The following is a 26118-nucleotide window of genomic DNA, read 5'->3' as shown; positions in this document are numbered from 1 at the left end:
TGTGACCCCAGGACCTGCCCATCTCTGACTCCAGTATGTGACCCCAGGACCTGCCTGTCACTGACTTCAGTCTGTGACCCCAGGACCTGCCCGTCTCTGACTCTAGGCACTGACCCCAGTCACTGACCCGGTCTCTACGCCAAGATACTGACCCCAGGACCTGCCCATATCTGACTCCAGTCTGTGAACCTAGGACCTGCCTTTCACTTGCTTCACACACTAACTCCAGTCCCTAAACTGAGTTTTCGTTCCCAGTTTCTGACCCCAGTAACTGCCCGTTCCAGACTTCAGGCACTGACTCTAGTCACTGACTCTCACTTATCCTGTGCCCCGACTCTAGTCTGATCCGAGGCACTGACCACCCCAGTCATTGGCCATCTCTAACCTCAGTCTGTGACTCCAGGACCTGCCCTGTCGTTGACACCAGGCACTGCCTCCAGTCATTGACCCTGTCTTTGACCCCATGCACTGACCCCAGTCGAAGATGACCCCTGGCACTGACCACAGACCCCGACTCTTTGACCCATGGCCCGACTCCAGTCTCTGACCCATAGCACTGACCCCAGTCATTGTCCATCTGTAACCTCTGTCTGTGACTCCAGGGCCTGCCCTGTCGCTGACGCCAGGCACTGCCTCCAGTCTTTGACCCTGTCTTTGACCCCAGGCACTGACCACAGTCACTAACTTGAGGCACTGACCCCAGCTATTGTCCGTCTTTGCCCCCAGGCACTGACTATAGTCCTGAGGACCTGACTCCAGTGACTGACCCACTCTTTCCCCAGGCACTGTCTCCAGCCCCTGATCCCAGTGCATGGCCCTAACCAATGATCACAGTCCATCGCCCTACTCATTTGCATCACTCTCTGACCCCAGCCTCTGGCTCCCTCTGACCCTAGGCCCTGACTCCAGTCCCTAAACCCATAAACTGATGCTAAGCTCTGATCCTTGTCAATGGCATAACATAAAGTGTGTATTTGTAAAGTGCAGGTTCACCCAGAAGGGCCTCTTGGCACTGAATAACAGATGTTTATTGTTACCCAACGGTACTCATTTTATCAATCTCAGAAGGATGAAAGGCTGAGTGGACCTGCTGGGATTTGAACCTGTGACCATGAGGTCGAACACAGGCTGCTACAGTGGACACATTAGTCCACTAAGCCACCAGACCCGATAGTAAGTGACCCTGGCACTGAATGCACTCTAACCCCAGACATTGACACCAGACATTCATCCCATCCCTGCCCCCTTTATTTGCACCTCTCCTTGCACCTAGACTCTGACCCCCATCATTGACTCCAGTTACTGGTCTCTGCCATCAGCAGGTAGGAGTGGTTGGGGATGTCTGTCATGTTCATGGGCTCCCGGGTCCAGCCCTCCCGCTCTCCTGGGTCAGACACTCCCCAGAGCGCCACACGCTCATGGTAGACCTCGCACTCACGGTAGACATCTTGCCCTGGCCAGGGTCTGGTGAAGCTGGTGTAGTGTCTGTCCTTTCCCTCCTGAGAATCCTCCATTGACTGAGTAGGGTTTCTGGGGATACTGAGGAGCAGCACCCCAAGGTTCAAGGTGTTGGCCAGAGCGCCGTTGCTGTATTCATTCTCGTAGCGTCTGGTGGAAGTACCACTGGGAGCAAGGACCACATAGTCCTGTTGCAGGCTGCGCAGCACGCCTGGTTCTGACAGTGGTGGGTCCTCAGGGTGGGTGCCAGTGACCGGCCATGCCATGCTCTGTGTTAGCTTCCCACGTTGAGCATCTGGGGTGACGTCCTCCCCTTTGGGTGTCATGTTCTTCTCAGAGAGGACTTCCAATAGACAAGGCAGAAGCGAGTCTTCCGATGGCTTCTCGTAGAAGGATGGAGTGGGCTGCAGAGAAAAAATAATCCCTGGGTGAAAAAGAGAAGTCTGAAGGTTGTGCTGATTACAAAGGAAAGATGGGAGAAGAAAGTGGCTCATTCAGAGGCAACCTGGGCTACTAGCTAACAAGAGGACTTCCCATCAGGGCAGTGCCTGTGATAGGCCAGTACAGCATAGTCTCAGTGAAGTAGCTAGAGGAGGGGCAAGGGCAGACTTCCTCCAGTCACTTATGACCAGTTAAGGACCAGATCCATGGTGTATGGAGGCCAACAAAAGGGGTGCTTTGGGACTAGATAAAGGTATCTAAAGGATAGACCAACTGGTTGTGTCTTGCGGTGAGCTCTGAAGACTTTTGAAGGTCTCTGAGGGTACAACATGGGTCTTTTAAAGGCTTTGTTATACTGCCTAAAGGCAGAGGATCTTTAAGGACCAGCTGAGGGAGTGAAAGGAACAGCTGGGCGACTCATTGGTCTCTTGAGGGTGTTCTGGATGTAACTGATTGGCTTCAAAGACTCTTGAGGACAAGAGCTTTTGAGACCAACTCAGAGCATTTCATGAACAGATTAGGTGAGGCCAGCATGGGGTTCTCTGAGACCATGGTCATAGAGTGAGGACACACGAAAGCACTCTTAAGGGCACACCAGGATATCTGAGAGCAGATGTGTGGTTAAAACATAGCTATGGTACCTGAAGACAAGCTGAGGGATGACTGGTCATACCTAAGAGTGTAATGGAGGAGTTGAACGAACGCACTGAGGGCCAGTGAGGCTTGTTAAGAGTGAGCCGGGAGAGCAGACAGGAGATTTAGGGTATCCAGGGCTGCATCGGAGTCCCGGAGGGCCAGCTAAGGATGTCTAAGGACAGTCCGATTGTTCCCTGAGGGTCATCTACTGGAGCTTAATGACCAGGGAGGGATGTTTAAGGTTTCACTGAGTGCAAGCCAGGGTAGCTAATGCTGGGTGGCAATAATCTGCCTGAACCTTAAAGTCACTGAGGATATTCTGAGAATCTCTGAGGGCTGGAGCAGGACATTTAAGTGTTGGCTGAGAATGTCTCAGAGTGGAATGATGCAGTCTGACGGAAGACTAAATATTTTTTAGAGCCTAGTGAGGGATACTGTACATAACGAGGGTCTCTGAGTGTCATCACAGACTTCTTTAAAATTCAACTGGGAGTGTCTGATGTCAATCTATAGATGGCCAAAGGCCCTTTGGAGTGCTATAAACGTCACTTAGGGAGACCAAGGTTGTCTAGGAACCAGTTGTGAGTATACGATGGCTGGTGGTTGAGTGACCTTAAAGGCCAAGATCAGAGTCTGGGGACCATCAGGAGATGGTTTATAGATTGATGGGGATGGTCAAAAGCCCATTGAGGGCTGACTGGTATATGTAATGATCTGATGGAAGTGTCTGCAAGAAAATACCTCGTTTTCCTTGGTCATCTCTATTTTCTGCTTAATTTTATTGCTATTTTTAGACTCTGCACTCTGGGACGGGCAGTCCATTAAAGAACAGCGTCAGGGATGAGAACCTGGGTAGAGTTATAAGGTTATAATGTCTTAATATTGCCCTCACCCTCTATGCAGTGGCATGCTTCTTCATAGGGCTGCTGCAAACGTCCAGTTGCAGACCAACACACTGGACGGCCTGTTTTATTTTTATATATACAGTGGTGAGGGAGATAGATAGAAGGTAGAAAAAGGAATTTAGTATTAAGGAAAAATATTCCCTTGAGAAGGGATCTCAAGTGCAGAACAAATATAAATTAAAACTGTTTAAGGAGTTACCTTTCTATTACCTTTATTCTTGGTTCCCCTTGGCAGGATTAAAAATTGAGGTGATTGTGGATGTATAGGAGGGTTAACTACCCCTAAATCCCCATGCAAGTACCCTTGTACAACCCCAATCACCTCAATGATGAAGCATGCCACTGCATAGTGGGTGAGGGCAGTATTAAGGAATGTTTCTATTTTCTTTCTCTCTTGTTTCTTACTTAGCAATGACTATTATATAGCACGGGGGACAGGAACCTTATAACTCAACCCAGGTTTTCATCCCTGGGCCTGTTTTTTACTGTCCTTCTCTCTTTTGTGAGTTTAAGATATCGTAAGGGGAGTCAGAGAAGGTTCATTCCCTGGTTTCATTTTAGTAATTTTGATGACAGTCAGTCCATTGCCAGTGTTTGTGCTCTGATCCCTAAAACATGTAAACATGATCTAATCTGTGATTGCCATATTCAACTGTCCTGTAAGGCAATAGTATATAGTGTAATAACTACAACCATGGCATGGAAAGTTAAATGTCACATGTTGACTGCAGCACTTATTGTGCCATCCACTAGTGTAACAAGGAAAATATAGCCTCAGACCATTGGAGTCTGATTACTGCAGTTCAAACTAGCCTCTGACCTGGCAAAATAACACTTTTGACAGGAAAACTTCCATTTATATATTTAATAAGTCACCTCCTATGAAGGCCTTCTAGCCCAGAAAGTATGGTCCTTGGTATTTAAAAGTGGTACATGTAAAAATGTAATCTTACCATGTCCCTGCAACGACAAGCCCACAAAAGGTATTTTCACATTGGGGTGTGTGGCTATTGAGTGAGGAAAACTAGTGCGCAGATGAAACATTTTTTTCTTCTATTCAGATTTGGGAAAACAGAGAGGAATAGTTCAGACACTATTTTTTATATTTATTAAAAAACAATTTACTAGTGAAATTTGATTTTTAATAAATATTTAGAAAAGTTAACTTTAAGAAAGTTACCTTTTTCCTATCTAAAGCTGCTGGTGTCTAATTTGCACTAGCCTGTCAGCGGATGGATGACAATACTTGATGTTTATGAGGCGTGAAAACAGCTCCTGGAGTAGAGAAATGGCTTAAACCGGTTGACAGGGTGGGCTAGCTGTGGGCATGTGATTCATATCAGCTCAGGAAAGGCAGCTGGGGAGGGTCTAGGAACTTCATTAACTTGAGGGAGACAGATGAGCAGCCTGCACAATCATTGTTTAGAGTAAGTGGAGACCTAAGGAATGGGAAATCTCTATTCTTTAGGCCCTAGGTAGCCAATTGAGTAATAGCTCTTTGAGAGGAGAACGGGTCCAAGACCAATTTTATGTAGATAATGAGGAGGGTTCTGCAAATTTCTCTACATATAAACCTGACTGGCACACAAGCTCCCTCCAAAAGCAGAAGATCAGTGCCATCTTGATTTTCCCTTAGAGTAGTGCACTTTAGGATAGTTTGCAATAAGGCAAACAGAATGTCCCGTAAAAGTGGGTAGGGTTGTCCCTGTGAACTTTTTTCCAATTGGTTAGGGAGTGTCCAATAGTCACCACACTAAATGGCTGCTGAACTGTCAAAAAATAGACCTCACTACCTATTACTCAGAACACTTTCCGGACTTGTGGAAGAATAGAATGAATACTACACCTGATGCTTGAAACCTGTGTGGGACCTGAAGGAATGGACCTGCTCCCACTTGTACCAAGGACAAAGAAGTGGAATCCAAGGGTCAGTTAACTACCTTCCTGTGTGACTACAGGGGCACAACCATCTGACCTAGACCAGACCCTGCTATTAGCCTCTACTGGAGAGAGTTTTGATACCTATATGCTTCCCTTGAGGTACTGAGTCCTTTGGCTCTGTCTAGCTAGACTTTCCCAACCATCTCTTAAAAGTTGGTATTTAGAAGAAGTTTCAACTATCAGAATTCCAAAGGACTGCAACCAACCAACCAAGTCAAAACGCCCAAGGTGTGAGCTCACTTGACAAGTAAATAAGTTGTTCCTGTTTGGAGCTTGTTTTGCTAAAAGAAACCTGCTCCGTCGACCCTTGCGGCAAGACAATCCGACTTCAAAATAGAAACTAAATAGAGACTAAGGGGCTGATTTAAATCTTGGAAGTGAGGAAACAACATTTTTAAGTCGAGGGAGTATCCTTATCTCCAAGATGATGGTCTGCCTGCCAAATTTAGCTGCGGGTAGACCACAGGTGTACCCAAGGCAGAGACTAATCTGTCTCTTCCATTGTTATGACTGATGAAGTAGGGGAAATTGAGCCTGGTTTCTAAGCCAACCCACTTGATTTAGATGGGTGGACATACTGATCAGTTTTCACTGCAAGGAAAACCCTAGAGATAAGGGGCAGTAAAATTGTCTAATTCCCCCCTTGCCATGAGAGAATAGTCTCATGAGAAGGGGAAGAGTTATTGTTAGTTTCAAAACGAAAACCCTGCTTCAGAATTACATTTTAAAAATAAAGAAAAATAAGTTTGATGGACAGTTCCTTCATGTTGATGGAGCAGTGTTTCAAGCTTAAAAACCTTGACAGGAACTGCCAGATTCTGCAAAGGTCTGCGAATGGGTGGAGATTGTCACGTTGCATTACACACGCTGGTTTTTAGCGATGGGAATCTTGTTCCATGTTAAAAAATCAGGCCAAACAGCAGCAGATTACGTGCTAGAGGGCACACACCTTGAGTTGTTTATACTAGCACTTGAGTCAATTTACTACTCGAGCAACAACTTTCTCACCACCAGCGGTTGCGATTACTCATGACTGACCACACTGAGAAAAACTTGCCGTGAGCCCTCCTAGCGCCCAAAAATTGTGCTGGGGCCACCAATCCTCACTCACAAACTTACTGTTGGCGAGCCGCACACAAGCGAAAACTCCACCAAGAGGCCGTTGGCGGAATTTGGCTGGAACTCTGCGTTATTCATGAGCTGCCAAAACTCTGCCAACTGTGCCCGCTGACTGGAATTTATAGCCCACTCCTAAATATGAGATCTTTGACCAGGATGAAAATGCTTGGTTTATTTGACCCGCACTCCATCGCGTTCTGCCTAAAATCCTGACTAAGTCCTTGTCACCCATGAGCAGTGATTACTCTTTAAAAATTCATATCTCCACCCCATCTTACCCAATTTGTATTGTTTTGGTGTCATTTTGTTTATTAAATTGTACTCTACTTTTATAAATTGAATTGGGATATTTATTGTTTTGTGTTTTTGACTTTTTAACTGTTTGGTACTTGTAAATGATTTACACATTTTCTTTAGGGAAGTGTAGAGTTAATTATCATATTACCAAGAGATCAGTGGGTGAGCTGGAATGTCCTGACAGAACTTAGATTGCCTGTTCTGAGTATGCTGCATTACTGTGGAGGCAGCGTTGTGTAAGGAGCTGCTAAGCTGGGGATTTCGACTTGAAATAAACTTATCTGGATTACACAAACAGAGTTGTGTAATTACTACATTTCACAGCGATGAGTTGTGTCTGCGCAGGGGGCAGGCTACGGATATCCTCACCCCTGGTCTAAATGAGATGGTGTCCAAACAAACGATCTGCATGCTGGTAAGATCGTTTTTAACTTGTTTAACGATGCATGCCTGAGCGGATTTAAAAGGACTTGGAAGCTGCGTGCCTGAGCGGATTTAATATGCATTGCCGTATTGAAAGGAAAGTGTTGAATGTCCTTCCTTTACTGTTGAACTTGTATGGCGTGAAAGTCTCTGAAGGTCACCGTTGGGATTTGCAGATGTTTGAACTGCCTGCGCATGCATTAATAATGGTAGCGCGAAGCACTTTCTGAAGACTAAATGTCATTAGGAATCGATTACACGTACCCCAGAACACACTTGCACGGAATCAATTTCAAGCGCGAGCGTCAACTACCGACAATTAACAGGTGTCTGTAATGAAGCACTGGGAGCACTTAATTGTCATTATTAAAACGCGAGCGTCACTAGTCAAGAGTACTGTGAGCACTGTGAAGATTTGAAAGGCACACTATCAATGAGCGTGTGAAGATATTATAGGCACGTCACAAGAACAATAGTGATTATACTGTGAGCTGCAAGATTTCAAGTGCTAGCCACAAGTGAAGTATTTATTATTGTTCTTACAGAAAGACTTTTGATGGTAGTATACTACGAAGTAAACATTCTATTGGTGTTGTATACAGTCTGAGATACTAAGTTCAATTTTCCAGTTTATGCTCTGATCTCTCCCACGTCTGACTGGAACATTGTAAAAATATAGACAAGACAACTGCTATAGACAGGGAAGAAACTATAATACGAAAAGCAGAAAGAGGAAAAAAACTGAATTGAAAAACGGAATACAAAAATTGACTCACAGAAGAATTGGAATAATACTCTAATCAATTAATTGTGTTAGACTATTTTGTTAATTTATTGTATTAATCCCTTGTTTTAGTTGGTTGTTTTTTTTTTTGCAGTGAACATGTCTGACTAAGCCATGGCTTCTCCGACAACGTTTTTGGCTACTCCAGAGTCTCCACCTGTTCCCTAGGAACAATGGAAAAAACTATTCTTCACGTATATATTGGTGGTGAGAGGTATGGACCTGTTAGCCGCCAAGCTATATTACTACATCATCTGGAAGTTGAGGGAAGGAGACTATATGAGAATTTACCAGAGATTTCCTCAGATATGGGCGATGGACAACCTAACAATGTGTACGAAATGTCTATTATGATGTTTGATATAAGATTTATTACTAAAATTAATATTGAAATGGAACAACATACATTTTTTAACACAAGCATAATTGTTGGAGGAAGACATCGATACATATGTAGCAGCTTTACGTGGGTTGTCCCTAAAGTGTAAGTTTGAGAACTTAAGTGACTCTCTCATTAGGGATCAAGTTGTGAGATCTACAAATGATAAAAGGGTGAGAGAAAAGTTGCTAACAAAAGATCTCGATCTTGAAGGAACTATTCATGTTGTCAAGGGCATGGAGGAAGCTTCGAAGTGGTTAAAGGAAATGGATACGTCGTTAAAAGTTGAAACAAAAATTGGGAAGGTTCGAAAAGAAAGTACTCCTATTTCTGAAGTTCAAAAAACATCTTTAAAGGATATTACAAAGAATGACACTGAAGGAGTAAAGAATAATGTAGTGGACAATGGTGGAAAGAAAGATATTATTACAAGAGAAATAACATGTTTTCATTTTGGGGCTCCTGGGCATATTGCAACAAGTTTTAAATGTCCACAAGAGGAGTTGTATGCCGTAACTGTGGGGAAAAAGGGAATTTTTCCAAAATGTGTAGAACAGGATATAAACAAAGTAGTGTTAAAGAAATTGAGGAAGTATGTGAAAGTGTGACTGAAATATTCTTACCTATTTATGATGAAGAATGCGCTATTTCCAATGATGTCACACATGGCAAGAAATTCAATGGTGCAAGAAAAGAAAGTGATGGGAAACTTGAGAAACCACTTTGAATTGTAGGTTTTGATGATTTGCTTGTGAACATGTTGGTTGACTCAGGGAGTATGTACACCTTAGTGTCAAAAGATACATTATCTAAATAACAATATGATGATTGGTCCGAACCTGATACAAAAGCAGTAGGTTATGTTGGGAAGAAAATAGGAATTCTAGCAGTAAGATGGATGAACACCTCTTTAAAGGGACAAATAGTGTATGGACATGTGTATTTAATTGATTATGGCTCAATCTTTTGGGATGGCGTCATCAGAAAGATTTGGACATAATGTTAAATCCTAATGCAGTAGACCTTGTCATAGTATCATAACCGGAACAGCATAGTGTAAACTCTGTTCATTACTGGAACCGCATAGTGTAAACTATGTGGATACAATTGATGAAGGAGTAGTAAAGAAATTTCCTCGTATTCTCAGTGATGATTTGGGTCTATTGAAAGGATTCTGTCATAACATCATCCTTAAAAAAGGAGCAATCCCCATGGTAAATAAGGTACGCAATGTGCCTCTTATGATGAGGGAACCTTTGCAAAAGGAATTGGACAAATTATTAAGTCAGGGAATAATCAAGCCTATCGAATCATCCGAATGGTTGGCTCCAATTGTCGTAGCTTCTAAAGAGGCTGGTAAGATCAGGTTATGCATAGACTTAAGAGATCTGAATCAAAATATTTGGGTTGACAGACAACCACTCCCCAATATTTCTGAAATGTTGTCAGCCATGTCGGGAGGGAAAGTTTTTACGGTTGACGATAGCAGCATACCATCAAATCAATCTGCATAAGGATTCCAGACATCTGACATCCTCCGTCACCCCATTAGGGGCATTTCGTTATTTGTGAATGCCGTTTGGACTGGCATCTGCGTCAGCAGTTTTTCAAAGGGTGATGCCGAAAATATTTGAAGGGTTAGAAAATGTCTAGTATTTTCAGGTTGATATCATGATAGCTGGAATAAATGAATCGCACCATGATGAATTTTTAGAAGAAGTAATGAAGCGTTTGGAGCAATATGGGTGTCAATTTAGGATTTTTTTAATATATTTGGGACATGTGATATCATGTGATCGTATACAACCCAAGCAGAGCATTGTTCCGGGAATAAGAGATGCACCGTGCCCGGAAAGCAAGATCAATCGAAGTCCTTCCTTGGGTTGGCCGAATATTGTTCAAAGTTCGTAAAGAACTTCACTGAAAGAGTGGAGCCCTTTAATGTTATTGATGAAAAAGGATGTAGTATTTGTGTGGAATGATGCATGTAAGGATGCGTTCAAGAAAATCAAAGAAAATATCATTGGGCTCCTTTCCTAGGCCACTTTGAAGTAACTGGGAAAACGTACTCGACCACAGATGCCAGTGGTGTAGGACTGGGAGCAGTGTTGGCTCAAGTTTTTGATAGACAGCAAAGAATGATTGTATTTGCATCCAAAAGATTGCAAGGTGCTGAGATTTTACTCAGTAATTGAAACAGAAGCCCTTGTTGGGGAATTAAACATTTCAAGTATTTTCTTTGGAGTTTGCCTTTCAAAGTCAGAACAGACCATAAGTCACTAGTGCCTTTGTTCAAGGGTAGCAGAGGGTTAGAAAATGGAGTTACTCCTAGGATTTCGAGATGGATTTTATCTGTTTTAGAGTATAATTTTGAGATGGAATACTTGAAAGGATTAAAAAATGTAGTAGCAGATTGCCTGTCTTGGTTACCTATCAAAAGTCAAATAGTTGAAATGATAAATCCTGAAGCTGAGGTGAGCGATGAGTTCAGGGTCCATGAATGTGTGGCATTAAAGAAAGAAGTATGGGATGCTGCCATGGATGATGATTTGGTATTAAGAAGTGTAAAGGAGTATATTAGGGATGGTTGGCAATCTGGTGTGAGTTGTGATGAGCTGATAAACGGATATTGGAATGTTAGAGAAGAGTTGAGCATCCTAGACAACAAGATAATGAGGAGGAGTGGCATTGTACCTCCTGTGGAACTTTGGAGTCACATTTTGGAACTAGCGCATGAAGGACATCCTGGGAGGAATATGGCCACGAAGAGATAAACATATTGGTGGCCTAAATGTGATAGTATGGTTGAGGATGTTGTGAAATACTGCTATGCATGTACAAACAGTGATAAAGTAAAAACGTTTAAGAGAACCACCACTTAAGTGTGTTGAGATACCAGCTAGGCATTGGGAAAGGTTAGCAATGGAATTTCTGGGTCCTATATATAAGCTGGGAAGTGAAAATAGGTTATCATTGTACTTGCTGATTACCATACTAAGTGGTTTGTGTATAAACCTATGAGAGTATTTAACACCAAAACTGTCATGGGATTTTTAGAAGACGTTTTTTTGGAAGAGGGGGTGCCGAAAACTATTGTACCAGCCAATGGTATACAGTTTGTTTCAAGACAAATGAAGGAGTTTATGGAAGAGTGGGGAATTGTTCATGAAAGAGCAGCTTTGTCCAGACAACAAGCTAACGGAATGGTTGAGATAATCAACCGTTTAATCATGGACAACATACAATTGTCCTTGGTCTATGGATTATCTTAGAAGGGGGAGTTGAAGAAGTTAGTGTGGATGCACAGAACTACTCCTCATGCTGTTACTGGTATTTCCCCTTTTGTTTCTCTGAAGGGTAGAAAACCAGGGAGGAAAGAGAATCCTGGTTGGTTGGTTGTGAAAGATCATTTGTGGGTAGACCATCAAGCTTTTAAAGCTGGTGTCACAGTAAGGCAGAAGTATGCAGAAGAATATTACAACACAAGGAAAGGTGTGAAAGAATCCACATTGTGTTTGGTGATTGGTTTGTTACCAACAAATTTGATATGGTAATAAAGGGAGATAGTAAATTTGCCACTCCATTAAAGGTCTTTGAAGTGAGGCGTAAGGTAGTTGTGTTAGAAAATGGTACTGTATGGAGTGTTGGAAATGTTTGCAAAGTAACCGGGCAGCTGGGGTAAATGTCAATTTTGGTAATGCCATATTTTTAAACGCATTTCTTTTTGCACTTGCATTGTTATTAATTGTTATGTAACGTATTGTTTTATTTCCTTTTGTTATTTTCATAGGGAAAAATATATGTAGAGTTAATTTTCATATTACCAAGATATTAGTATGTGAGCTGGAATGTCCAGACAGAACTTAGATTGCCCAATTCTCAGTGTTCTGAGTATGCTGCATTACTGTGGAGGCAGCGTCGTGTAAGGAGCTACTTTGCTGATGATGTGGACTTGAAGGCAAATGCTACTTACCAGTATGCAACTGTTCTTGGCATGTAGGGTTGCTGACATTCATATCTTAGCATAGATCGCCGCCTAGTGTTGGGTCCGGATGTTTGCACCTTGTTGTCTTGGAAGAGTCTTCGAAGTATCACGAGATAGGTGCTCCTCCCCTGGACTACAGTGCGCATGGGCATCTTCTCCATCTTCAGATTGTTTTTCACCATTGTGGCAAAAATGGAGTATAGGAAGTAAGAGATGACCATGTAAATGTATGTAAGGAAGATAACCATGCAGCTGTGACAGGCACCGGGGAGGAGGGTGGGTATATGAATGTCAGCAGCCCTACATGCCAAGAACAGATGCATACTGGTAAGTAGCATTTGCCGTTCGAGGCATGTGGGCTGCTGAATTCATATCTTAGCATAGACTGAATAGCAGTTTCTCCTCTAGCGGTGGTCGCCTGTATCAGCTGCAGTGGTTTGAAAAAGAGTTTTAAGGACAGCTTGGCCTCAGCAGCTTGTTGCTTAGCTTGCACGTCAACACAGTAGTGTTTAGTGAAAGTGTGTATGGTAGACCATGTAGCTTCCCTACATATGTCTTCTAAGGAAATATTTCCTAGGAAAGCCATGGATGCCCCCATTTTACGCCTTGAGTGGGCTTTTGGGGGAACTGTTAAATTGTGCTTTGCCTTTTGATAGCATATTTGATTGCATTTAACTATCCATCTGGTTATTCCTGCCTTGGAAATGGGATTACCTTTACGTTATGGTGAAAAAGCGACAAATAGTTGCTTTGTCTTTTTGAATGACTTTGTTCGGTCAACGTAATATAACAGAGCTCTTTTAACGTCTAGTGTGTGTAGAGCTCTTTCAGACACGGATTGCGGGATTTGAAAGAAAACTGACAATTCTATGGACTGATTGATGTGGAAAGTGGATATAACATTTGGCATAAATGTAGAGTTTGTACGAAGCACTACTTTATTGTGGTGTATTTGCATGAAAGGTTCCTGGATGGTTAGTGCCTGTAGCTCACTCACTCGCCTGAGGGAGGATATATCAATTAAAAATGCCACCTTCCATGTTAAGAATTGTAGTTCACATGAATTAAGTGGTTCGAAGGGGGGTCCCATGAGTCTTGCAAGTACTATGTTTAAGTTCCAGACTGGAGAAGGTGGATGCTTTGGAGGGATAATTCTTTTAAGTCCCTCCATAAAAGCTTTGATAGGTGGAATTCTGAATAGGGACACATGTTGTCCGTTTTGAATATATGCTGCTATAGCAGCAAGGTGTAGCCTTATGGATGAGTATGCCAATTTACATCTCTGAAGATGTAGCAGGTAACAGATTACATTTTGGATGGAGGCATCCAATGGATTGATTTGGTTATTATTACAATAAATTACAAATCTTTTCCATTTAGCTGCGTAGCATGCTCTGGTAGTGGGACGCCTTGCTTCCTTGATAATGTTCATACAGTCTGGAGGCAAGTTAAGATATCCGAACTCTAAGACATCAGGAGCCAGATCGCTAGGTTCATCTGATTGGGATCTGGGTGCCTGATTTCTCCATGGTTCTGTTTTAGCAGTTGTGGTGAGAGGCGCAGTCTTTGGTGAGGAACCACTGAGAGTTCTAGGAGCGTTGAGTACCATGGCTGTCTTGCCCATGTGGGAGCAACCAGGATCATTGTGAGTGACTGTTGCCTTAGTTTGCCTGCCACTAATGGAATCAGTGGGGTTGGTGGAAAAGCGTATGCAAATCTGCCTGACCAGTTCATCCATAGCAAAAACAACAGTTGATGGACAGAATGCAGAACAATGTCATGCATTCACCCCATTACAGAGATCTGGGCCTAAATCCATTGTTTTTCAATCCACACCACCCCAATTCAGACATGGCCATATGTGTTCATCCATAGAGCATTGCCTTGTGACAATGGGTGTGGAAACCTGGCTGCGAAGGACAGGCATTTTGAGTTTTCGTTTGTGGCATACAGATCTATGTCTGGATGTCCCCACTTTTGGAAGAATGGTTGGAGAACTTGAGGATGAATCTCCCATTTGTGTACTTGCTGACTGTGTTGGCTTAGTAGGTCTGCTATCTGGTTGTCTAGTCCTAGGATGTGCTCTGCCAGGAGATAAATGTTTTGTGGAATTGCCTACTTCCATATGCTCTGTGCTAGGTGAAATAATTGCAGAGAGTGTGTCCCCCCTGTTTTTGGATGTAGTATATTCCTGTCATGTTGTCCGTCCGGATTAACACAGCCGTGTTGCACAAGTATTTCTGAAAGGCTCTCATCGCTAGGAATATTGCTAGTAACTCTAAGTGGTTTAAATGTAGTGTCTTTTGTTTGGCTGTCCAGAGACCTTGGACTGTATATTGAAGGAGATGGGCTCCCCAACCTGTCAGTGATGCGTCCACTGTTACTACTACTTGTGGAACCGGCTCTTGGAACAGTCTCCCCTTGGAAAGTTTTTGTGGGTTCCACCACTGAGGAGAGCGGTTAGTGCGACCGTCTACCAACACTAGGTCTTTTATTTGTCCTTGAGTTTGGTTCCACTGGCGTGCTAGGCATTCCTGTAAGGGGCGCATTTGAAGCCGATTATGAGGAACAGTGAATATGCAGGAGGCCATCATGCCTATGAGCTGCATGAACACTCGAGTTGGCAGGGAGTGTTGTGGCTGAAATGTTTGAATGACAGATTGTATGTTGGCTATCCTGGCTGGATTTGGATATGCCTTTGCCACGGAGGGGTCTATTGTTGCTCCCAGATATTGCTGTATGTGGGAGGGGTGCAGATGTGATTTTGGGTAATTTATGGAAAATCCTAGACTGTGCAGTAGCTGGATTGTCTGTAAGGTATGGCTGGCACACTGTGCGTATGAGTTGGCTTTTATGAGCCAATCGTCGAGGTAGGGGAACAAATGGATGTATTGCCTCCTGACGTGTGCTGCTACTACTGCTACGCATTTTGTAAAAACCCTTGGTGCTGTAGTTACCCCGAAGGGGAGAACTTTGAATTGATAGTGCTGACCCTCTATTGTGAACCTGAGGTATCTCCTGTGAGCCGGATGTATGGGGATGTGAAAGTATGCATCCTTGAGGTCTAATGTGGCGAGGAAGTCGCCTTGCTGGAGTAGTGGGAGGACCTGTTGTAGAGTGATCATATGGAAATGATCTGAGAGTATATATTGGTTCAAAGGTCTGAGGTCTAATATTGGTCTGAGGAGCCGTCTTTTTTGGGAATGAGGTATAGAGAGTATACCCCTGTCCCTTGATGTTGTAATGGGACTGGCTCTATGGCACCCTTGTCCAGCATGGATATCACCTCTTGTTGTAACAGAGTGATGTGTTCTTTGGACATTGGACGGTGTCTGGGCGGTATGTTGGGTGGAGTCGAAGTGAGTTCCAGGCAGTAACCATACTGGATAATTTGTCTCACCCACCTGTCTGTAGTGATAGCGTTCCAGACTGGTAGGAATTGTGTTATTCTGCCTCCGACTGGTGTTAAGTGATCTGGAGGGAGTGTGAAAAAGTCACTGTTTGGTGGCAGTGGAAGCTCGGGTGTTATTATTACCACGTCCTCTGCCCTTGTTATTGTTCCCTCTATAACCTCCTCTATTGGAGCCTTTATTAAAGGTGCCTTGTGTAGTGCTCTTGAATGATGGAGAAGTTTAAGATGTGTTGCCTCTGCCTGAGCCTCGAAAGGAGCTCCTAGACTGTTGAAATTGAAGGGCACCCATGGCCTTAGCGGAGTCAGTATCTTTTTTCATCTTTTCTAAGATGGTATCAACCGCAGGGCCAAATAAGAAATCCTGGATAATGGGTTGATTGAGTATGGTAGATTGCACTTCAATTTTAAATCCTGAAATGCGGAGCCAGGCATGCCGGCGTAGTAATACACTAGTGTTGACAGACCTAGCGGCTGTATCAGCTACATCAAGGGCGCATTTTATGGATGCGTAGTGATGAATTTCCCTTCCTGTATTAGGTCGTTTGCTTTTGCCTTATAGGGTTCTGGTCGGTGTTGTAATAATCCCTCCAGTTGGTCATAGTGTGCTCGGTCATATCGTGCTAGGAGAGCTTGGGTGTTGGCAATCCTCCAGGTATTTGCTGCATGAGAGGCCACTCTTTTCCCTGAGGCTTCAAAAATTTTTGACTCCTTGTCTGGAGGGGGAGCATCACCTGTTGTTTGCAAATTAGCTTTTTTCCTAGCATTAAATACAAGTAGGGAGTCTAGTGGTAGCTGAGACCTGATATAAGAGGGATCTGTAGGGGCCGGTTTATATTTTTTCTCAATTCTTGGATTGAGGACACGTGCCCTGGCTGGATCCTTAAAGATGTCTGGTGCGTGCTTTAGTACTCCTTTTAGCATAGGGAGTGCACATACACTCTTCTCTGATGTTGGGAAGGTGTTAAATAGAAAATCCCCCGATATAGGGTCAGTGTGCATGTGTACGCTATGATACTGAGCTGCTCTTTCCACTAGCTGGTTAAAAGAGACAGTGTTGTCAGTAGGAGATGGCTATGTGGGGTATGGAGAGGGATCAGGTATGGGTTGTGTATAATATGTGTCATCAGGGTCATTATGGTCACTCCATGTGTCATCCTGGTTTCCTTGATCATCAGGTTATATAAAATCATCCTGAGGATCTTCACCCATGTCTTCTTCCTGATCATATTCTATAGGTATAGGAGAATATGGAGCATAAGGCATGTTAGGAGTGAAAGGAGGAGGTGTGAAAGGTCTTGAAGGGGATGTGCCAAAGTCCTTTTTCTTAGGAGGAAAAGGAGAAGGGGCTTCACTGTCCAGTCTTCTCTTGCTTTTATTGTAGACTGATATATGTCATGTATCAGGGTGTATATACAGTCTCTGTTATTCTGGGCACACTGGATCTGGATGAAAAAGTTCTTCCTCCACTGTCCATGGCTTCGGCGCCGAGGTTTTTGGATTGGTCGCCTGCTTGTCTTCATTTTTTGTTTTCGGGTGCATTTCGGACTCGACGGATTTGTTTGGGTCAAGTGTCTTTTTAGGCTGGACGTCTTTCATATGAAATTTCTTTGGCTCGACAGCCTTTGTCGGCTCGACAGCTTTTTTCGGCTCGACACCCTTCTTTGGCTCGACGACCTTTTTTGGCTTGACGGCCTTCTTCGGCTCAACGGCCTTCCTCGGCTCGAAGGCAGTCTTCGGATCGACGACCTTCTTTAGGTCGACGGCCTTTTTCGGATAGAAGACCTTCTTGGGATCGATGGTCTTCTTCGGATCTGCGACCTTCTTGGGGTTGCCGGCCTTCTTCGGATCGACGACTTTCTTGGTGTCGACGCTCGTTCTCGGCTCTGCTGCCGTTTTTGGATCGACGCCCTTCTTGTGCTCGACGACTTTTTTGGGTTGAGCGGTTTTGCTCTGCCGAGGCCACTTTGGGAAGTGTTTTGCTCGGTCCCGGGGTACCGGAAGGCTTGGGTGTGGTCTTCGGAGCCGAGCCAGAAGGCAGGGCTTCTGAAGCGGTGTTTCGGTCGCTGTTAAGGCTTTTAGGCAATGCTTTTACTGGAGCCTTGTCTGGAGGTGGAGGCGGGGTAGGGGCTTTGGAACTCACGGTTTGCCCCGGTGTGATTAGGTCATCGGAGTCCGACTGGTCCTCTACAGTGACTACCTACAGGTCGTCGGTGCCCTCCGCCTCTGGGAGTTCATGTTCGTCGTTGAATATGTTTTCTGGTTCTGGTGCCTGCCGCTGCATCGCTTGTCAAGCTGCTCTTCGGTTCCGGATAGTTTTTTTTTTTGGTCGAAACAGAGCCCAAGCTGGAGAGTGTGCTACGTTGTTCTCCGGTCATAGGCACCTGTTGCATACTTTATGCTGTTCACTGAGTGGAAATTTGGATGCACACTGTGGGCATCTTTTAAACGGGGTCCTTTCCATGGGCAGGAGGCCCATGTGGCGTCGAAAAGGCCCAATGCCCCGCGTCGACGACCAGGGAGAGATGGAAGTGTTGTCGAGTCGAGGGATACCGAGCGGAAACAATACCATCGAATTTAGTAAGTTTTGGCTATGGAAAGTTGAAAAACTTCGGTACCGAAGTTGGAGCTGTCGAAGTGCATCCGAACCCAATGGCAGAAAAAAACAATCTGAAGATGGAGAAGATACCCATGCGCACTGTAGTCCAGGGGAGGAGTCACCTATCTCGTGATACTTCGAAGTCTCTTCCAAGACAACAAGATGCAAACATCCGGACCCAACACTAGGCAGCGATCTATGCTAAGATATGAATTCAGCAGCCCACATGCCTCAAACATAAACTCATCTGGATTATACAAACAAAGGTGTGTAATTACTACAAGAAGCCTCTCTGCTCTGTGCCTTGGCTACCAAAGGTTGAGCTCAGGTTTAAACTACTAAAGCCTTCGACTGAACCCAACAGGATAGTGACATTATGACTTTTGGGAAAAGAAATCCAGCACTGTACCAGGAGGAGGCTCTTCTATACCACACACAGGCGGACACAGAGCACTGTACTAGGAGGAGACAGTGCACTGTACCAGGAGGAGGCTCTTCTATACTACACAGAGGATGACACAGACAGAGCACTTTTCCAGAAGGAGAGTGATGTACTCCACACACATGCTGACATAGACAGAGCACTGTACCAGGAACAGGCTCTTCTATACCACACCCAGGCTGACACAGACAGAGCACTGTTCCAGGAGGAAGCTGTACTATACCACACACAGCCTGAAACAGACAGGACAGTGTACCAGGAGGAGGCTGTACTATACCACACACAGGCTGACACAGACAGAGCACTGTACCAGCAGGAGGAGGCTGTACTATACCACACACAGGATGGCACAGACAGAGCACTTATAAGGATGATGCTTACAGACAGAGCACTGTACCTAGGTGGTGTACTGCACACAGAAGCTGATACAGACAGAACACTGTACCAGGAGGAGGCTCCGCTATACCACACACAGGCTGACACAGTCACGGCACTGTACCTAGAAGAGGCTCTTTTGCACTACAGACAGATTGATACAGTGCACCGTACCAGGATGAGAGTCATGTACTCCACACACAGGATGACATAGTGCATTGCACTGGAGAAGGATGATGGAGCAGGCGAAAGATTTTTTTGGGTGTACCCCTTGTAAAGTCATTCTCTTATAACTGTAACATTTATTAATTGTGTGAAGCATGAAAACTAATCAACCAAGTGCACATAGAATAGACACCACACAAGGGAAAACTAATTGCTGTTTTGCTGAAAATTAATTTGCTAACAAATCAAAGAGTCTTATTAAAATAGAGCTGTAGTATTGTTAATATAAGCAAATAAACGTGTGTATTTGTGCTTATATTAGAAGTTGTGTGGCAAAAAGAATGCAGATGGTAAGTAAATGACGCATATTTGTGTGCTTTTTTGCTAGGTAACTACTAACAGGGAAAATTAGAATGTGGGAGGTAAATAGAAGGGTTAAAATTCTATATCTAACGTCTGTTGTGTTTGTTTTCATATTAGTTCCCATTGAGGCCCGTGCGGCGTAGTCTGAAAATAGCTGTTTAAACAAAACTATGGTATCGACTGCGGGAAAGATGCCCCCACGCATGCACGAAGTATGCTAGAAATGATTGAATGGCCTGTGCTCGGAGCGAGAGATGTCAAGGTCGGCTTGGCCTATGAACGGGAGATGTGCCAAAGGATGCTTGCATTTAAAAAGCCTGGGAAGACGAGAATGCTGTAACCTTATTATGAATAAAGATACAAGGACGGAATGACAATTGCAACTTGGACAGTTTGGTCATGAGAAAGCAAGTGGGAATGACACTGCAAATTAAGAACTGGTTTGGACAAGGAGGACATGAGGTGATCATCACCACCCCTCTAATGGACCAATGATAGTTAATGAAAAGGGTATAAAAGAGCTAGTGCATAAAAAAAGTGTGGATTGGTTCAGTGAATTTTTCGCACAAGGACATGTTGTCGGTCTGAACAATTTTTATGGTGCAAAAGACTTTGGAATTGATTGCGGAGATTTCATGTCGGGAGGATGACATCGAGAAGGCTAGAAAGACATTCAACTTGGGGACCTGTTCTATGCAGTTCTGTCATCTTCCTATGGCAGATTGGTAATATGCTTTCTAATATTTCATTTATTGAATGTAATTAGTAAATGCTTAAAATTTTGCTTGTTCAGAGAAAATGCTATTTCCTTTTCTTAATGAATTTAGATGTAAAATATAAACTCGAGTCTGTTCTATTTTAGATTAAAAGTCATGACAATTTAAAGTAAAATATAATGGGAATATTGTGATTGAGCTGGTCTTAATCGGCATCAATTGACTTCTACTAGTTGGTCCATCGACCAAATAGCGGAGTACCTTGATGTTTATTTCCTCAAGTCTGAAGGGAAACATTTTAAATGTACATACATGTATATAATGTATAAAAGTTAGAATCCAGGTTAATGAGGTACCCCGCTATCCAGCAGCTCGCCTTCTTTTCCACTGATTTACGAATAGTGTGATGCGTGGATTTATGACTCGCGGTGCTATGGGCCCCACCGATGAGTAAAGTGAGTTGCTCCTGGGTTGAGTGGGATGAGAATTGAGGGTTGTTTGTGAGCCGCACTGGATCAGGGGCGTATTAGTAGGGAGTGGGGATGTTCGTCACGCACAGGCTGAATTTGAAACAAGACACAGCGTGGGTGGTGCATGGAACACAAAGCACATTCTGACATGTTCTGAGTAGGCTTAGAGCACTACACACTGGCTGAAACAGGTCACACTTAAGACACACACTCACCTGATACTGCTTCTGTATTTCTGCCATGAAACCATCCAGGACTCGGTGCAGGTTTGGCACAGGTGGCCAGATTTTCCCCTTGAATTTACTGAAATTTAGAAAATAAATTAATCACCACATGAATCCTCATCCTTTGTCACACTTGAGAGCAAGACACTGTTTTTTCTGCAGCATTCTCACTAGAGCTAATCTGGATAACAGCTCGACCCATATGCAGTCATCCCGGCACTTTGAAAGACATTTGGACGCCACCACGGACTCACCCGTCCTGAGGCTTCCAGGTACCAACCTTTCTACTTCATGTGGATACACCGTCCATTATTTCTCGCCCGACCAATTTCTTAGCAAGATAGCATTCCGTTTCAAACTGGCGCACCGTTACGTCCGTTTTAGATTGCAACAGCCCTGAAGAGTCACAGCCTTCACATGGTGTGACTAAACAAGTGTCTGCTAGTTGTTTTTCGTTTGTACTGATCTATACTGAAGCATAAAACTTATTTTCAACGACGCTGGATCTCGACTCGATTTTTGAACTTTCATTCTATACATTGAGTTCTCACTGAAGAACCGAATATCTTATGAACGTGTGCACAGGATTTGTTTTATATTGTTTGGTAGGGGATCATTTCCCTATCCTTGCAGGGGCTGTTTTCTGTCTGGGTTTGTTCCCCTGACCTGTATGCATAGTACAAATCTAATCTTCACATTACCTATGAACCTCATACCCGCTGATCGCCAAATCTTCCTGTCCCCAACTCAAACCCAATCTCTCCTCTCGCACTGGAAGCAGGCTACAATGCCCAAGCCCAGGCCCCCATTCCCTTGTTGAGCGTCGAATCAGGACGCTCAAATCCAATCACAACGCTGCATTGCAGCATTGTAATTGGTCAGTGGGGCATGACTATGCTTCCGTCCGAGACAGAGAAGAGCAGGAGCAGTGACGTGGGACCTGGCGCAAAGGTACATTTAAAGAAAAAAGTGTACTTTTAAAATATGCGTGACCCCCCGGCTCAACCCCACAACACGCGACTCCCCCGCCCCCGCACGACCAGCCCAGCACCCGCATGCCATGTGGGTCACCCCTAGTGCTTTGCACTTCCTGGTTGAACTGTCTTGTTCTGCAGCTGACAGTGTTTCTCCTTTTGTTCCTGATCACCATCTTCTTTCAAACAGACTCTTTGTAATCTCACCCCTGAGAAAACCTCCGACCCGGGTACACGTCTTGTGTCTTGAATTACCCCATTATCCCAGAGAACACTCCATGTCAAACTGTGCGGGCAATACCTTACACAGCCTTTCTCAAACTGTGGGTCGTGACCCACTCCTGGGTCATCAGCCCATTTCTGGACCGTTGGGAACGAGCAATAAACAAGTATGCCTTTACATTTTGTATTTATCTCTCTCACATTTGCTGTGCTTCAGAGGCAGAGTTTAGATGTAGGCTCAGTCTTCTGACAAAATGCTGCTTATTCATTCAACATTGAGACTGGAGTTTACCTTTCTTTCTCTGACAGCAAAAAGAGATGAGTGTTTAAAGTGAACTATTAGACACCTTGCCGGGTTACATGGAGTGTGAAAGGAAAGACTGTAGGATTTCATTCTTTCTCACACACAGCAAAATGTGAATGTTTGTAAATGAACTGTACACATATTTCAGAATATCTCAGCAGTTAGGAAAGCAAATACAAAGGACCTTTTTCACAATTCCTAAGAGTGATGAAAAAAAAAAGATTTTAATAGGATTGAGACAAATCAAGACGCTTTTACGTGGTGATGTGTAAGTGATAAGTATTCACTGAAACCCGAATTCCACACATTAAAATTAGTTTGCTATATAGTTTTATCACTAAAACTGTAGTGTGTGAAAATGTAATGGCCATTTCAATGGGAAATGTGCTGTATGTAAAGGACACTTTGCTACCACACCATTCTTTATAATATAGTTGCAAAAATGTGTCCCAAAATGCACCGCAAGCTACATACTACACCCTCACCACTCTCCTGCTGAATATATCTGCAACACTGTGTAAAGCTATGATTTTTCACAATCCCTACTACTTCAGTGATGTAACATTGATGTCCGCACTCCGACTCTGAAAATTGTCCAAAATCACTGGCGCAAAGGTGCTGTATGTTCCCAAGTCTACTCTTAAAACAACTCCTTGCAAGTATTCTCAAGGAAGACTTTGGATGACCTTCCAGTGTTTTTTTGCTGCTGTTTCTTTTACTTTACAAGGACATGTCAACAGAGAATGTGCTCACTAGACATGACCATACACAACCATCCCTCTTGTGTATGACTTCACACGTAAATTGGGAAATATGGACGTGGCCTAACGGCTAGAGCTGCAGACCTTTGAATCTAGGGACACAGATTTGAGTCCTGGCATTAGGTATGGGCTAATCACTCAACCTCCTGTACTTCAAAGAAACTGAATCTGACCTTATGTAATATAGCCCAGTGCTCATGTAAAGTGCCCCATACCTTTGGGCAGTGTTAGTGCTATATAAAACAACTATAATAATATACATATACATATACATATCGGAGTAGGGCTCTGCTTCAAGCAGTGGAGAGGAAGGAGAGCCCCAAGCCTCAATGGAGAACTGTCAAAAGGTACATTAAAAGAATACTACATGCTGCAATTTTCAAGAACTTTTATAGAGTTGATTGTTTTGCACAAGGACTAATAATATTGCAATACTCTTCGTGCAGACTGGGACATTTATTTTTATTACGTTTATTTATTTTAGCCAACCTGAAACGAATAAAAGCAACCCCATGCACATGTTTTGCTCTCATTAGAGCTCTTCAGAGAGGTATAGCTTTCTCCAGACACAAGGGAGCCCCCAGTATAAGTCAAAACAATACTCTTTCAGGCATAGACTGACACATAAATTATTCAAAAAAAGAAGCAGAGAACTCTGGGTACTTCTCAAGATTAGGTGGAAAGCAGTTCCAGTATAGAGTGCTAATGAGACCATTTCAGGTCGATTTGGATGGTATTTTACCAATCCAAAGCTGTAATACTGTGCCTGGAGTGGTTACATGCTTTGGCCATTTTACAGCTTGGCATGGATAGCACTGTGCTAATACTATGCTTAAAGACTTTGCTAGACTTTGCTAGACTTTCTATCTCAGCGTGGATAGCACTAGGCTAATCATAGGCTTGAAGACTTTGACAGAAAGTCCCAGAGTTCTCTGCTTCTTTTTTTTGGGCATAATTTATGCATCACTCTATCACTACTGGGCCTAGTTCTAACATAAAAATAGATAGGAGTCCTTCCCCCATTCCCTGCTGCAGAAGGGGGATTTCAAATTTGGTAAAATCAATGGTATCAACACCAAGATTTTTCAGAAGCCTTGTTATTTTGGTGAAAGGATGCCACAGGCCAGCACCCCACTCTAAAAGAGTTCCAGCTCCAGATTGTGGTGCAGTTCACCATCTTCCACTTTAATGGGTATATCAATATATTCGCCACAGTCCAGTAATGACAAATTGTGGTCAAGTGTGTGAAATGTACAAATTATTTCTGTAGAGAAAAACGCTTACAATTGTAAAGAGTATGTGTGTACTGTTACATTAAAAATTGCCTCGCCTCATGTCTGTTAAAGCTTGATGGGTTGTGAAAGATTCCTATTGTAGTAAATTGGGCCATAATTCTGTGTACTAAATCATGGCAGACTTGGAGCAGCGGTGTTTTACCACCTCACGCAGGAGTAAAGGGCTAGAATTTCACAAGACCTTTAATAGAATGTGCTGCTTTTGGCTGAAAGTCTGGCAGCATTTCATGACATATCTAGAGGAATTAAAGAACACAGCATAATAACATAACACAACTCAAAATACAAACACAACGCGAGCAAAGCGGGGTGCAACTACGCAAGCACAGTACAAAAGCACAATGAAATAATACAAGACAAAAACAACACATTCAATAAAATCCAACACAACAAATATTCTTAGTGCTCCTCACCACATCCACACGTAGGCTTGCTTTTATGATAGAGCCGTAAAAGTACTTGCTCTTTGTGCGAAGCACTACCTGGTTGCATCATGGCCGTAAAAGAGTGCCAGTCATCTGACTTCTGCTGATGTGATGCAGGCAGCCACCTTCTATCAGGTCCGGCGTATAATGGCGAGACACCTAAGCCCCCCCCCCCAGGGTAAACCTTGATTGGTTGAAGCTAAGAGCGGTTTGTGGAAACAGTTTGTCATCTGGTCCCAGTGGCATACCCCCTGGGAGGCAGTGTAAGGGTCCCCCTCACCTGGAGGCCTAGATTCTCGTCCTGGATGGAGGTGTGGGAGTGAAAGGTGCACAGCGTCACTGAGGAGCCGTCATGGCAGCCTTCGGAGCAGGCTGTGAATAATGAGACAAATAATGCATCAGCAATGCCTGTCGAAGGCAAGAAGCACTGAAAATACCACAAGGCCGCTCTCACAACTCTCACTGCCGTCACTCTCAGCTGCACTCCTCCCTGCATCATCACTTACATTAACACGCTGGGTATTTAATACAACCTCGGTAATTAGACGCAATAAAAGCTTCAGACCTCTGATGGTAAACTCCTGAGACAGGGATGAAGACAGGTTGGCCATGGCCAGAACCCGCCCTCCTGGTGTGTCACATCCTTACTCCCTTACGTCACAGATAGTACGGTATGGTTCGGTGTGTGCATGATTCCGCCCCAGACCATGGACCCGAGGGAAATCAGAGGCCTGCAGTGGGTCAGTTTGCCCCATCCTGGTATCATCATGCCAGGATGGTACAGCTAACTTGCCCCTGGTTGGTGTTAGCCTGTGTGCTAGTGAAGTATTCTGGCAAACAGTGGTTCATGCAGCTGCTGTTAGTCCTTGCCCCGTGAATAGCCTCAATAAAAAAATTGGTTTCCAGATATTTTCATTTTTGATTTGTGTTTTTGTATCATTAGAGTAGTAATTACCCTGGGTAGACATTACTTATTAAGCCAAATTTTTCTGGACAACATTTTTAA

At 43.7% G+C, this 26118-nt stretch overlaps 1 protein-coding gene across 1 annotated transcript in view; it reads right to left on the bottom strand.

Moving 5' to 3' along the window:
- Nucleotides 1-631: 631 nt before the first annotated feature.
- MPL (MPL proto-oncogene, thrombopoietin receptor) overlaps nt 632-26118 on the bottom strand; it is a 294761-nt gene continuing 269274 nt past the window's right edge. Inside the window, exons 11-12 of the mRNA XM_086935961.1 lie at nt 21123-21210; nt 632-1862 (exon numbers count right to left, since the gene is read on the bottom strand). Of these exons, the coding sequence (XP_086792087.1) occupies nt 1287-1862; nt 21123-21210 (664 nt within the window). The 3' untranslated portion in view covers nt 632-1286. The remainder of the gene's footprint in view (nt 1863-21122; nt 21211-26118) is intronic.

The sequence above is a fragment of the Lissotriton vulgaris genome, chromosome 1_1 (assembly GCF_964263255.1).
Source record: "Lissotriton vulgaris chromosome 1_1, aLisVul1.2, whole genome shotgun sequence".
NCBI classification, from domain to species: Eukaryota; Metazoa; Chordata; class Amphibia; order Caudata; family Salamandridae; genus Lissotriton; species Lissotriton vulgaris.
The sequence above is the reverse complement of the archived record's forward strand: the minus strand, read 5'-3'. Positions and strand labels throughout refer to the sequence as shown.